Source organism: Phyllostomus discolor, chromosome 12, assembly GCF_004126475.2.
Source record: "Phyllostomus discolor isolate MPI-MPIP mPhyDis1 chromosome 12, mPhyDis1.pri.v3, whole genome shotgun sequence".
NCBI lineage: Eukaryota > Metazoa > Chordata > Mammalia > Chiroptera > Phyllostomidae > Phyllostomus > Phyllostomus discolor.
In genome coordinates this window covers 66028380-66042049 of record NC_040914.2, presented here as the reverse complement: position 1 = coordinate 66042049, position 13670 = coordinate 66028380, and the positions used below count along the sequence as shown (strand labels likewise).

At 61.0% G+C, this 13670-nt stretch overlaps 2 protein-coding genes across 2 annotated transcripts; one reads left to right on the top strand and one right to left on the bottom strand.

The window, feature by feature from the left end:
• Window positions 1–547: 547 nt before the first annotated feature.
• Window positions 548–3437, bottom strand: LOC114488329 (chymotrypsinogen 2). Its single transcript, XM_028502042.2, has 7 exons — window positions 3294–3437; window positions 2503–2606; window positions 2322–2401; window positions 2158–2236; window positions 1623–1803; window positions 1396–1529; window positions 548–778 (listed from the first exon to the last, which is right to left on the bottom strand). The coding sequence occupies exons 1-7, from the start codon at window positions 3343–3345 to the stop codon at window positions 617–619; spliced, it is 792 nt and encodes a 263-aa protein (XP_028357843.1). The 5' UTR covers window positions 3346–3437; the 3' UTR covers window positions 548–616.
• Window positions 3438–8836: 5399 nt separating this feature from the next.
• LOC114488303 (chymotrypsinogen B2) lies at window positions 8837–13573 on the top strand. The gene is made up of 7 exons (XM_028502015.2): window positions 8837–9304; window positions 11034–11137; window positions 11239–11318; window positions 11404–11482; window positions 11676–11856; window positions 12767–12900; window positions 13353–13573. The coding sequence occupies exons 1-7, from the start codon at window positions 9253–9255 to the stop codon at window positions 13512–13514; spliced, it is 792 nt and encodes a 263-aa protein (XP_028357816.1). The 5' UTR covers window positions 8837–9252; the 3' UTR covers window positions 13515–13573.
• The last annotated feature ends 97 nt before the right edge of the window (window positions 13574–13670 follow it).

Genomic DNA, 13670 nt, shown 5'->3' with positions numbered 1-13670 from the left:
TGGTCTGGGAGTCGGGCTGGTCTCTCCTTCCCCAGCTGCTGGCTCTGCCTTTTTCCCTCTAGCATCCTACATTCTGCACAGGCCATGGTGGCCCTGGCTGGTCCTTGAACAGGACAGAGGCAGCCGGGAAAGGGCAGCGGCTCCCTCATCCACCACTGAGAGCAGGGGGTCCTTTCCAGTGTCTCCAGTGTGGGCGTGGGAGAGGCAGCCCGGGACCCCTCCTGGGAGGGTTCCTGGAACCAGAGGCGCATGCCGCTGGCAGCAGACTCATCCTCTGGATGCTGTTCCCCAGTGCCGGGCCCTGAGCAGGCTGAGTGGGAGGCAGGTGGGGGAGACCCTGAAGCCCAGCCGAGCCCGGGTGGGAGCGTGGGGGCTAAGGTCCCATTGGTCTGCGTGTGCCCTCCCTAGCCACTCTCTGGGGATGTGGGCTAAGGAGAGCCCCTCCCAGGGACACCCCCCCCCATGCCACCTGCCCCAGTGAAGGCCCAAGTTCAGGGGCAAAGGGAGGTCTCAGAGGCCACAACACAGGATACGGACACCATCGATACGTTTGTCACAGGTTTATTGAGGCTCATGGGAGCAGGGTTGGCAGGGAGACCAGGGCAGGGCCAGGAGCTCAGTTGCTGGCCAGGATCTGCTGCACCCAGGGCATGAGCTTTGTGACGCGGGCATACACGCCAGGGCTGGAGGTAGAGCAGGTGCTGCTGCCCCAGGACACGATGCCCACCAGGGTCCAGGCTCCACCCTTCTGGCAGACCAGGGGGCCGCCGGAGTCTCCCTGCAGGGGAAGGAGATGCAGCCTTGGACCTGGCAGCCCAGAGGCCCCTGAATATTGTTCCCAGAGCCCGGCCCAGGGCCTCACATCCAGCAGACCCAGCGCCAGGATACTGGAGAGACTGCGAAAGGAACCTGGGCAGTGCCTGTGTGTCTTGTGCCCCTGGAAAGTCTGGGCCGCCCCCCGGGTGAGGTTCTGTGGGGGAGGCTCAGTGGAGTGAGTTTGATTGATCAGAGGAAACCGTGGCTGGTGCCAGCTGTGAGGCCACTGCGAGGAAGGGCTGCTTCGGTAGCCCTTCCAGGCTTCCCTGTTCTGCCGCCCAGGCTGCACACCACACCCCACACAGTGCCAGGCGGCACCGTCTGCCCAGGTGCTAGCATCAGTGCAATCTCGCGCCAAGACCAGAGCCCCTGTTCTGGCACTTCCCTGAGGTCATTGATGATCCGCCGGGATCCCAACTACTCGGGTAGGAACGCCCAGGAAGAAAGCGGCAGGTCCCAGGAAGAGCCTGCCTGCTCCTTCCATTTCCTCTCTGCTGGAGCCCTGGCCTGGGCTTTTGCCTAAACCCACCCACCCATGGGCTGGGAGGGAAGGGGTGCAGAGTGACCCCGAGGCCATACCATGCAGGAGGAGACACCGCTGGCGCCTGCGCACACCATGAGGTTGGTGACCTTGCTGCCCCAGGTCTTCTTGCACTCGGCGTTGGACAGGAGGGGCAGGGCTGCCTGCTGCAGCTTGTCCGGGGTGTTGATGTCTGGAAGGGCGGGGTGGGTGGTCAGCAGCTGCAGCCCCACCTTGCCCCAGCCTCCACCGCCTGCCCACGGGCGGGGGGGGGGGGGTCACTCACTGCTGTGTTTGGTCAGGCCCCAGCCGGTGGTGGCGCACAGGGTCCCAGCAGCAAAGTCCTCGGCCTCGTTGGGCAGGCACACGGCGGACACCGTCTGGGAGAAGCGGGCGGGCGTGGCCAGTTTCAGCAGGGTGATGTCGTTGTTGATGGTGAACATGTTGAACTTGGGATTCTTGAAGACCTGTGGGGCGGGGCCAGCAGCCCCAGTTGGGGTCAGGGGAGAAACTCACACAGGGCTGGGCTGCCCCTCGGCGCCTCGGTTCCCTCTCCGGGCAACGGCTTGCTCAGCGGGGCAGCTCCTGCGGTAGGCCCGGGAGCCCAGGCCCAGGCCGCCGCTGCACGGAACCTCCACCCCTGCTTTCTCCTTCGCCCCGTCGTGATGGGGTGTGGGGGTCATCAGGAGGAGCTGGGGCTCCCTTCTCACTCCCCAAGGCTAGGGGCTTTTCAGGCCTGTTGGTACAGCCCAGTTAGCCTGAGCTACAACTCCTGAAGGCCCGCCACGCCTGGGGCAACCTGGGTTCCGGGGCCACCGTACCTTGGCAATCTTCAACACCTGGATGTCCTCGGCATCCGAGCCCTGGTCAAACTCCCCAGCCACAACCAGGTGGGAGGTCCTAGCAGAAGCATCTGGAGTTAAGGACCCAGGACGTGCCTCCTCCCCTCCCCTGCCCTCTACCAGAGCACGGCCCAGGCCCTCACTTGACGCTGCAGTGGGCAGCAGTCACCACCCAGTCCTCGCTGATGAGGGAGCCCCCGCAGAAGTGGAAGCCGGTCTTGTCCTGGAGGAAGATGGAGAGGTCAGCACTGACTGGACACCAGCAGCCCCCAGCAGGCCCACCACCCGCATGTGCCCCCACTCACGGCCAGAGTCCCCCCTCACCTGCAGGGACACCTGCCAGGGCCAGGAGCCGGGGACAGCGTCCTCCCCATTGACGATCCTGGACAGGCCACTCAGCACAGGTTGGATGGCGGGGACCCCGCAGCCTGGGGGTGGGGGGGTGGGGTGAGAGGTGGAGGCCATGGACAGCTCTGGGTCCCCTGTTCAGGACCCTCCACCCCAGGAGTTCCACAGGGACCGCTCAGTCTGCCCTGTGCTTTGACCTGGCTGGGACGCTGCCTTGCTTAACCGCTGAGTCTCGGTTTTCCCATCAGCAAAATGGGAACTGCGCCATCACCCTCCGAACTCCGGAAGTTGGCGTGGGGACGTACGACGAGGTAGCAGGCGCAGCAGGGGGACATCAGACGAGGTGCTCCTGGCACACACCCAGCACTCCGCACACGGGCTTGAAGCAGCGGGGCTCGGGGCCCCGAAGGGCTGGTGCGGCTGCCCACCTGCTCCCCGCCTGAGTCTGGGAACCACTAACTGTTCAGAGAACTTCTGTCCCTCTGGACTTGGCTTCCCCGTCCCCTGCGCGGGATGGGAGGCCTCCAGCCAGCCCTGGGAGCAGCCGCCTCCTGCCTAGAGGCCTCGCGCTGGCTGATCGGATCCAGATCCACCCTTCCCAGCGTCCCCACTGGAGAGAGGGGCTGGTGAGGCTCAGGGTGGGAGAGGCTCGCTCATGCTCACAACACCACCATGTGCAGTTGAACCGGGAACAGGGACCCCGGGGCCCCTGCCGGCCTCAGGGTTGGGGAGACAGCTCTCTGGCCTCCGCCTGCCCCGGCACTCACCGAGGGCTGTGCCCAGGAGGGTGAAGCAGGAGAGGAGCCAGAGGAAGGCCATGATGTCACAGGGAGGTGGAAGGCGCCTGCCTGGTAGGCTCCCTGTTTTATCCCTGTGCACCGGGCTGTTATCTGGGAACCTTGAGGTGACAGTCCCTTTCCTGTGCACGTGCCAGAGTGGGCAGGACATGCTGGAGCAGGCCTGCCTGGGACAGCAGCAGCTGTGGCTGTGGCCGACCTTGGGGCCAGGGCCAAGGGCAAAGGTGGAGCCTATCAAGGTGGCCGTTGACCCACTGCCAAGGGGAGTATGCCAGGTCATGGCTGTTTTTCATTCCCCCTGCACTCAGCTTCCTCCTCCAGGCCCTGCCTCAGGAGCAGCCCTGTGACAGCCTCAGGCCTGGGCAAGGTTTGGGCCCCAGCCTCATCTCTCATGGTCTGGAGGACCTTGGACAAGTCATTTAGTTGGTCTGCTAGTTGTTCAAAAACCCCTGGACAGTGCAGTCAAGTGGGGGGAGGTACCACAATAGAGTCACAGGTGAGGGCACAGATGGCCAGGGGCTGAGGGTGACCCCTGGGTTCTGAGAATGGGTGGCCAAGAAGACTCAAGTGAAGGCGCGCTTCGACATCTGTGGTGGCCACTCGGGCTGTTTGCAGTGTGTCTTCGAGAGGCAAGTGGCACACTGCGGGTTCACACAGGCCTGGGCCTCAACCCAGCTGCCAGGGGTCCCTGGAGTTGAACTCGTGACATCGGGGCAAGGCTGGGCCCAGGGGCCGGCCCTGGGTGGGGGGCCCTGCTATCACGCCCAGCAAGAGCTGGTGCAGGCCAGGCCAGGTGGGACCACGGGCACAGCTCGGCCTGGTTCTGGCTTGGGCGGTGCGGCGGGCAGCCGTCCCAGCAGCTGGGAAGCTGGGAGGGAGAACTCTGAGGGTGAGGCTGCCAGGTGCAGGACGAGCCGCCCAATGTGCACAGGGAGGCGGCGTCTGGTGGCTGGTTCTTGTTTCTGCTGCACTGGTGGTCGCAGTGTGGTGGCTCCCCACTCGGGCATCATCGGCACCACAGCGGTGGGGCCTGGGCAAGTTTCCTACCCTCTCTGATCCCGTTTCTAGGAATGTGAAATGGGGCTGCTGACAGTAGGCACCCCACGTTGTGGAAGGGCCGGGCCCACATGGAACGTGCGAGGACCAGACCTAACGCGGGGCCCGCTCTGGCTGCTCCTGCACTTCTCAGGTTGCCTGCTGCTGCCCCTTGCACAGTCTGGAGGACTGTCTAATGACAGAGAGGGGCGGTCACCATGTGTCAGTAGTAGGAGGGAAAGGAGGATGCAAAACAGGATGCGGACTGGGGGCCCTTTTGCACGAAACCGTACCTTCAACCAGCGCTTACGAGGCCCCTGCTGCAATAGAACAAACAGAAGAAACAAAACTTCGATTCCTGCCTTCACCAAGCTCACACGAGGAAGGGGTGGGAGAGATTAGGGGGAAAGGTAAAAAAAAAAAAAAAGAAAATACACATTACCACTAGCTAAGAAGTTACACTGTCATCCTTGTCATTGCTGTTACAACCAGGCAGGAGGGCCTCACTCGAAAGGGGCATTGAAGTCGAAAAAACGAAGAGCATGTGGGCTTCCAGGCAGAGGGAACCCCGAGGGCAAAGGCCTGGCAGAGCATGCCTGGGCGTCCCCGGAGTCTGAGGGCAGCAGGCCCGGGCGGAGTGGCCAGGGGGCCCACTGAGGAGGGCCCTGGGGGAGACACTGCAGGGAGCAGGGCCTGAGACCCTCTGGCCGCCCCAGGTTGGTGAGGCCAGAGTCGGGTAGAGGCAGGGCAGGTGGGAGAGGGGACGCGGTGGCCCTAGGAGCAAACATCTGGCCTGGACCTGCCTGCCCGCACCCCTCCTGCACAGGTGGCCGGGAGCTGGGAACCGGGCAGCTGCGGGTGGGGGAGGGGCCGGAGGCTGGTGGGACGGAAGCAGCCTTCCCCCAGCCGTTCTTCTTCCCCAGCCCGAGGCCGCTCCAGGGCTATGGACAGGGGTGAACAAATGTCTCTTTGAAACTCTACCTTTAGTTCTTTTGGATTGCAGAATGACTGTATTTTTAATTTTTGAGGAACTACCACACCGTTTTCCACAGTGGCCACACAATTTCACATTCCCACCAGCAGAGCACAAGGGTTCACTTAAACTTCTGACATTTCAGTTTACAGGACGATGCTCCAACCAACTGAGCCACACCAGAGGAGTTTTTTTTTTTTTAGAGAGATTTTTTTTTTTTCTATAGAGCAGGAAGGGAGGGAGAAAGAAAGGGACAAAACATCACTGTTCACGAGAAACACTGATAGGTCACCTCTAGCGCCCCCACAGCTGGGGCCCTGACTGGGAAAAGAAGTGGGACCCTTTGGTTTTCAGGACAACGCCCAACCCACGGAGCCACACCAGTCAGGGCTTGAAGAGTTTCAATACAGGGAACTTTTACAAATATGTGTGCAGGATCTAGGGAAACCAACAAAGGACAGTGGGGTGCACAGGGCTCTGGCAACAATGGGGACACACCCAGAGCTGAAGGGACAAGGGGCAGGCAGGCAGAGAACCCAGGGGTACGGTGCAGAGAGGGCTGCCTGGAAGGGGCTGTGCCCTCTGTAGAGGGAGGCAGCCAACCCACAGCTGCCACTCAGGGAGGGAGCCCGAGAATGAACACCCCACTTCTCTCTCCTGTGCCTGGTGGGGCCCTGCTCCTGCTGCGGCCTCCCCGGGGCTGGCCCCATCGGGAAGCCCGGGGGCCTGGGCAGCGTCCTGCGGCCTCGTCCCTGAGGGTCGGGGCGCTGGAGGCCAGTGAGGTGGGGCAGGGTAGAGAGTGGACCTGAAGGGGAGAAGGGAGGGCATGTAGCACCCATGTTGTGATGGTTTTGTATCACTCAAGATGCTTTTTGTGGTAAAATGCATGGCTGACAGTGGCTGAACAGTAAGGTTTTGCTTCTCTCCGATGAGCGCACACACGCGGAGACCTGGCGTGTGCAGCTGCCGGCCGCTGCCGGGCAGCGCAGTGATGGTGCGTGGCTGCCGCTCAGGATCTCGCTCCCTCCTCCGGGTCTCAGGGTGGTGTCCGAAGTGCCGTGCCCCACGTCCCCACGAGCCTGCCGAAGTGGGCTGGGGCGGGCTCTCCTCGCCCCCGTGGGCCGCCACCGCCCGATGCCAGTCAGATTCTACCCCCGAGAGCTGGCGGAGTGACCCTCTGCGTGGACAAAGAGGAGGAGGTGGCTTTGGGCAAAGGCGAGGGCTGTCACTCCTGGCACGATGGTCGCCCTGCTGCTGGGCAGTGCTCACCTCTCAGTCTGGTGGGAATGGGGGCGCGGGGTGGGGGCCCAGGGAGTCACTCAGGAAAAACACATCACCAAATGCACAGACGTCTCCTGGCGGACTGGGTGCACATGGCCTTCCGAGGCCGTGGTCCCCCCCGCACTGCCGTCAGCTGAGGATCGGCTGGGGATCGGCTGCTACGACGGCTCTGCTTCTGTTTTCTGCTCTGGAAAAGGCCCCAAGTCAAGAAAAATACAAATGGCTTGGCTACCTGCTTGGAATGAGTGGGTGGTGGGTGGGTAAGGGGGGACCTGGCAAATGTGAATGTTTCAGTAAATTACCCTGGCTTGACATTTCAATATGGATTCCTCGTGTGCAAAGCCAGGGCTGACACGCAGCCAGGACACCCCGGGGTGATGGCACACAGCCAGTTCAAACATCGGAAAGCTTCAGACTCAGTAAACAGCGGCTGGCCCACCCTCCACGCCCCCCGGAATGTGGCCCCTCAGCCCTTACCCACAGGGGGGGTACCCTTATCCTTCAGGGCCTCCGGAGCCTGTCCTGGCAGTGGCCACTGTTCCCACCGGTCAGAGCTCCGCTCACCTGGTGCTCCCCCTGCGGAGAGCACACAACTCTGAAAAAAAAGGAAGTTTACAACCAAAGGCAGAATGTCAAAGCCAGTCAAGTTCACGTCTGGACTAGTGACGCTGTCCTGCTCACACTGGCCACGGTCTCCCTAGGTGACCGTTGACTGGGGGAAGACCAAACCGCCTGCCGAGTTTGCCTTTGCAAACCTCATCGGTGAGGCCCGCACCGGCCCGGCCCAAGCAGCAGCACCTTAAAACATCATATTCTCGTTTTCCAATTTTATTTTGTATTGGTTTCAGGTATACAGGTTAGTGGTTCGACAATCACAGACTTTACAAAGTGTTCCCCTCGATATTTCCAGTACCCACCTGGCACCACACTAGTTGTTACAATATTAATGACTATATTCCCTGTGCTGTACTTACATCCCCATGACTACTCTGTAACCAACAATTTGTACTTCCTTAATTTTTTTTATTTATTTTCAGAGAGGAAGGGAGGGAGAAAGAGGAGAGAAACATCAATGTGTGGTTGCCTCTCATGCACCCCCAACCCAGGGACCTGACCCTCGCAACCCAGGCATGTGCCCTGACTGGGAATTGAACTCACGACCCTCTGGTTCACTGACCGGCTCTCAATCCACTGAGCCGCACCAGCCAGGGCCCAATTTGTACTTCTCAGTCCCTGCACTGGTTTCACCCAGTCCCCTGCCCCCTTCCCCCTGGCAACCGTCAGTCTGCCCTCTGTGTCTATGAGTCTGTTTCTGTTTGCTTTTATTTTGTTCTTTACGTTCTACATCTGAGATCATGTGGTGCTTGTCTTTCTCGGACTGGCTTATTTCACTTAGCATAACACCCTCTAGGTCCATCCATGCTTGGTCACAAATGGTAAGATTGCATTCTTTTTTTGGGGGGGTGGGGGGATGACTAATGTTCCATCGTATACATGCACCACCACCTTTTCATCCACTTGTCTATTGATGGGCACTAGGGCTGCTTTGAGAGCTTGGCTGTTGTAAATAATACTGCAAAAAGCATTATATTCTTACTTGTTTAGCCTCTGTCTCTCTCACTGGGGTCCCAGCCCGTGGGGGTCGGGCATCGTGTGCTCTGTTCCTGTGAGGACCCCGGCGTCCAGGCCCGGCCCAGCCCTGGGGGCAGAGGGACCTGCGTACAGATGCTGAGAAGGTGCTCGGCCTCCACTTAGGGCAAATGCACACACACCTGTCCTTTCCTCATTGCCCTGTGACAATTAAATCGTTTCTTTTCTGTCTCCTCGACATGTGCTTTAATGGTACGGACTCAGAGCCCCATCTTATGGGACTAGTTTCTTAAGTTGTGAATCATCGCAGAAAGGAGAACTCAGTCTAGCCCAGGGGTACACAGGGCACAGCAGCAACCTGCAACCTGCTGGAGGCCCCTGTGTGGCTGCCGTGGGCGGCCCGCCGGCCCATCCAGACCCGCACACCCGCTACAAAGCTGCCTGGCTGGCCTGGTTCTGAGGCGACCCTCTGGGTAACCCAGAGTATCTGTGTAACACTTTCCATTCCGAGGAGTGATCCACTGAACGCACTTGAGGCTGGGAATCTGCAGCTGTGTTCATGGCACTGGGGGCCTCCCGCTGAAACCTGCTGGGCTCCTTTGCATTAATTCTCAGGTCCTGTGGTGGGACTGCCCGTGACCAGGAGCTGAGGGTCCTCCCTGCCGCACTGGGATCGGCAGAGGCCCCTGTGGCTGTGTCCTGGCACGGACGCACAGAGCTGGGCCCTGCAGGACCCAGGTTCCCAGCCAGGGGACCGGCCTTGCCCTCGGCACCCTGGGAATGCCTGGTGTTGCCACGGCTTATGGGTGACATTGGACCAGGGCAGCTGCCCCTTTCTCAGGGGCCGGGGCATCCTAGGCTGAGAGCCAGGCCTGGCTGCGAGAGGGGCTTGGCCACCGCTTATCACCCAAAGTCCCTAGACGACAGGGAGGGGGGCTCCCAGGCCTCTCTGACTGGGCAGGACCGAGGGGCTTGGTGACGTCGAAGGGCTCCAGGGGATATAAAGGCAGCCCTCTCGGCAGGCACCACACATCCCCTGACTGAAGCATCATGGCCTTCCTCTGGCTCCTCTCCTGCTTCGCCCTCCTGGGGACCGCCTTTGGTGAGTGTTTGTAGCGGGTCGGGCAGCTGGGCCTAGGGAGAGATGGGGAGGAGGTCCCTAAGTCCTCAGGGACCCCAGTGACAGAGGGGCTCTGTCCAGGGTGCACCCTAGGGCCTGACCAAGAGGGGGCTCTGAGTCCTCCACCCTGCACCGGGGCCCCGAGCAGCGACCGGCCAGCTGAGGCTGCAGGGGGCCCCTTCTGGGCTTCCCGAGCCTCACACCCACCCCCAGCGGGAGGAAAAGGCAGGTCTGGGCCCACCGAGGTCTGGGGCCCCGCAGTGGCCCAGGCGGGCACTGTGGGCAGAGTAAGGTGTGGTCCCAGACGCCGCCCAGGTGGAGACCCAGGGTTTTATTTATGTGCCAGGCATTTGCTAACATTTTATTTTCTATTTTTTAAAAAGAAGAAATTGTAAAAAAAAAAAACCACACAATTATATGACACCCATGTATCATCAGGATGAGCCAATGTTACCTTTTAGCAGACCTGTTTGAGGTGTTTCTTCTAAAACGTAAAGTAGATTCAGCAAAAGCTCCCCGCTCCCCCCTCCCCTTGGAGGGCGAGGCCTCATCCGGCTTCTGCGCCTCATCTCTGTGCGGGCCCTGCGCACTCACCACGCAGCACTCCCAGGCCCACGGGCAACGCACGGCCTCCGTGAAAACTCACACAAACAGCGCGATGCTCTGTGTCAGTCTCACCGCGTGCTCTGCCCACCCACGTGATGAGTGGTACAGCCTCGTCCCCGCTGACGCGCAGCCCGTTCCCTTTAACCACCGGGAAGTGCGCGGCTGTGTAAACGCATCGCAGTTTCCGTCTTATCTCTTTGCTACCGCAAGAAAACAGATTATGCTGATGTTTTGGCGTCAAACGACCTTCAGTGAGGGGCCGGTCCGTGTCCCTATCCCCACAGGCAGGAGGGGCAGGCAGCGAGGCCTGTGTGACCCTCGAGATGGCCTGGCTGGTTGCAGGGGCTACAAACGATGACACCTGTGCTCGGGGGCGGAGCCTGCCTGGTCCTGACCCGGCAGACGCATCCTGGGTGTATTGAGTACACCTGTCTTTTCTCCCGTTGCCGTGGCAATTCAAGTCTTTTGTCTTGTTTCCTCGTTGTGTGCTCTCATGGTGTGGAATCAGGCCCATTTAATTACAGCGTTAAAAGACAAAAACTTTGTGCAGAGAGTAGCTCCTGAAATCACAGGGACAGAGAGCCCAGCGCGGGCCCAGCTGTGTCAAAGGGACCACCGCCCAGACCCTCAACTCAGCAGGGCCCGAGTTCCCCATTCCCCACGCACTCGGGTTGTCAGGTTTTAATTCCACGCCCCCATGAATGGAACAGGTGAGCCTCACCTGTAAGGGTGGAGCTGCTCACTCCCCCGTTACAGCGGAGCGTGAGCACGGGGTGGCTGCTGTGGAGTCTCCGCGAGGAGGGGCCAGGGGTCAAGCCGGGCAGGCTGGTTTCTCAGCCCGTGTCCTGCTCCTTCAGGCAGGAGGGCCAGAAGGGGAGCAGGTCTGTGTCCTCGGAAGGATGACTGGGGTCAGCAAACTGTATGGGGGGGGTGTCCCTGAGCCTACAGGTGAGGAGCCAGGAGAAGGTGCCTGTAGGAGGAGGCAGTGCGGCAGGGGGGTCCCGTGTGACCTGGGTGGGCTGAGGTAGGACCCAGGATTTCCACAGACTGGCCCCAAGCCTCAGACCCTCTTCGCCCTTCTTCCCATCACCCCCCACAACCCCAGGCTGCGGGGTCCCTGCCATCCAACCCGTGCTGAGTGGCCTGTCCAGGATCGTCAATGGGGAGGACGCTGTCCCCGGCTCCTGGCCCTGGCAGGTGTCCCTGCAGGTGAGGGGGGACTCTGCCCGTGAGTGGGGGCACATGCGGGTGGTGGGCCTGCTGGGGGCTGCTGGTGTCCAGTCAGTGCTGACCTCTCCATCTTCCTCCAGGACAAGACCGGCTTCCACTTCTGCGGGGGCTCCCTCATCAGCGAGGACTGGGTGGTGACCGCTGCCCACTGCAGCGTCAAGTGAGGGCCTGGGCCGGGCTCTGGTAGGGGGCAGGGGAGGGGAGGAGGCACGTTCTGGGTCCTTAACTCCAGATGCTTCTGCTAGGACCTCCGACGTGGTTGTGGCTGGAGAGTTTGACCAGGGCTCGGATGAGGAGGACATCCAGGTCCTGAAGATTGCCAAGGTATGCCCAGGCCCTGCTGGGCTGGCCACGAAGCTCAGCTGAGGGGCTATGGCAGGGGCAGGAGGGAGAAGAGCCAGGGCCTCAGTGCTCGTCTGGGCTCTGGGGTCTGTTTGCCCTGAGCGGCCGCCAGGGGAGTGGCTGGTCGCTGATTGGCCCCAGGGCCTCACTTCTACGTTCTGGCCCCACCCCTCAGGTTTTCAAGAACCCCAAGTTCAACATGCTCACTGTCCGCAACGACATCACCCTGCTGAAGCTGGCCACACCCGCCCGCTTCTCCCAGACCGTGTCTGCCGTGTGCCTGCCCAACGCCAATGACGACTTTGCCCCCGGGACCCTGTGTGCCACCACCGGCTGGGGCAAGACCAAGTACAATGGTGAGAGGGGTGTGGCCTTCCTCCCTCGAACTGTGTGCGGGGTCAGGGCTGCCCAAGCGGCAGAGTCTCCAGGTGGGACCCATAGGGATCTTTTGGGGGGTCTGAATTCCAATATTAGTTGTAAATCTTTGCATTCTTTATTTAAACCCGCTTAATGAGCAACCCATCAAACATGAATAAAAATGTGGTTTAATAATATATACCTGAACAGCAAGTTTCTGAAGAAACACCTAAGTACCAGCAGCATTGCCCTCCCTGGCCTGCACCAGGCTCAGTGGGGCCCTGTCTCCAGCCTGGACCTCTCTCCAGACTGGAGGAGGGCCCGTGCGCCCAGCCGTGAAGTCTGGGCTGGGAGTCAGATGTCGGGTCGGGTTCGGGCCTCTGAGAGTCCGGCCTGGTCTCTGTTTCCCTGGCTGCTGGCTCTGCCCGATTCTCTTCCTCCGCAGCCCTGCATTCTGCCCAGGCCACAGTGCCCTGGCTGGTGCACTGTCCTTTGACAGGACAGAAGCAGCCGGGAAAGGGCAGTGGGAAGAGGGTGCTCGCAAATTGCTGCCAAGAGTGGTGGGTCCCTTCCAGGGTCTCCAGCCACAAGGATGTCAGCTCCCCTCCCTGGAAGGGAGGACACAGCCCTCGCACAGTGGCTGGCAGGGCCTAGCCCACACCAGGCTGGGCGGAGCAGGTTTTGTGTGAAGCAAAGTCACCACGGCCTGGAGTGGAATCAGAAAGGAGCTGCATCCCACAGTTGCTGGGAGGGCCTAAGGGAAGTAAAGGAGCTCTACAACCACGGTGGTCGTGAAGGCTAAAGACCACTCAGGGGGAGGGCAGGACTCCAGGAAGCCCCTGGTCTCTTCACCCCAGGGTAGGCTGGTGGAATGCAGAGCCCTGACCCCACCCCCCTCTGTCCCTCCAGCCAACAAGACCCCCGAGAAGCTGCAGCAGGCAGCCCTGCCCCTCCTGTCCAACGCCCAATGCAAGAAGACCTGGGGCAGCAAGATCACCGACGTGATGGTCTGCGCTGGCGCCAGCGGCGTCTCCTCCTGCATGGTATGGCCTCACCGGTGCCGCCTGCCCACCCTCACTGCCCTCGCCCCATCCTGGTCAGTCCAGGGGGGCCACTCCTTTCCACCATGATCTACTTAACCCTGCGCCTTGCCTGGTGCACCAGTGAAAGCCAGGACCAGCACTAACAGATGCCCTGATGAGGGCTCGCTCTGGCCAGACGCAGCCCCGGGCCTCCCAGCTCACACCAGCCCCGTGAGCGGGATGTTTCCAGCCCATGTTACAGCTGATGGCAGCGCTGGGAGGGTAAGCCAGCTGAGGTGAGCTGCAGGGCTGGGGCTGCCGTTTGGCTGGCTCTCAGGATCTGGTGCACGGCCGCTGTGCCCACACTTACTTCTCTGCATGCCCCCCTCCCCCCAGACTCAGCCAGGTCAGGGCACAGTAGGGCCGCAGCAACCATTTTCAGGCTTGGACACAAGGCCATTTCCCCCCTGCAGGGTGACTCTGGCGGCCCCCTGGTGTGCCAGAAGGATGGAGCCTGGACCCTGGTGGGCATCGTGTCCTGGGGCAGCGGCACCTGCTCCACCTCCACACCTGCAGTGTATTCCCGCGTCACAGAGCTCATACCCTGGGTTGAGGAGATCCTGGCCAACAACTAAGCTGGAGGCTCTTACCATCCCAGCCCTGAGTGTCCCCAATAAAAGCATCTGTACAGAAACACTGACTGCCCTTCTCTTTGTGACCTAGAGGGTGTGGTGTTGCAGTTTCCCTGTTAACCACCAGGGGGCGGTATTACCATTCCCTTTCCAGGGTGC

What these genes read in the sequence shown, in the direction of transcription:
- LOC114488329 (XM_028502042.2), bottom strand. Translation starts at nt 3,345, where the DNA reads ATGGCCTTCCTCTGGCTCCTCTCCTGCTTCACCCTCCTGGGCACAGCC. An exon ending in CCTCCTGGGCACAGCCCTCG is followed by an intron (nt 2,607 to 3,293) that starts GTGAGTGCCGGG and finishes CCCCACCCCCAG; the next exon opens with GCTGCGGGGTCCCCGCCATC. An exon ending in GGGCCTGACCAAACACAGCA is followed by an intron (nt 1,530 to 1,622) that starts GTGAGTGACCCC and finishes CCGCCCTTCCAG; the next exon opens with ACATCAACACCCCGGACAAG.
- LOC114488303 (XM_028502015.2), top strand. Translation starts at nt 9,253, where the DNA reads ATGGCCTTCCTCTGGCTCCTCTCCTGCTTCGCCCTCCTGGGGACCGCC. An exon ending in CCTGGCAGGTGTCCCTGCAG is followed by an intron (nt 11,138 to 11,238) that starts GTGAGGGGGGAC and finishes ATCTTCCTCCAG; the next exon opens with GACAAGACCGGCTTCCACTT. An exon ending in GCTGCCCACTGCAGCGTCAA is followed by an intron (nt 11,319 to 11,403) that starts GTGAGGGCCTGG and finishes TGCTTCTGCTAG; the next exon opens with GACCTCCGACGTGGTTGTGG.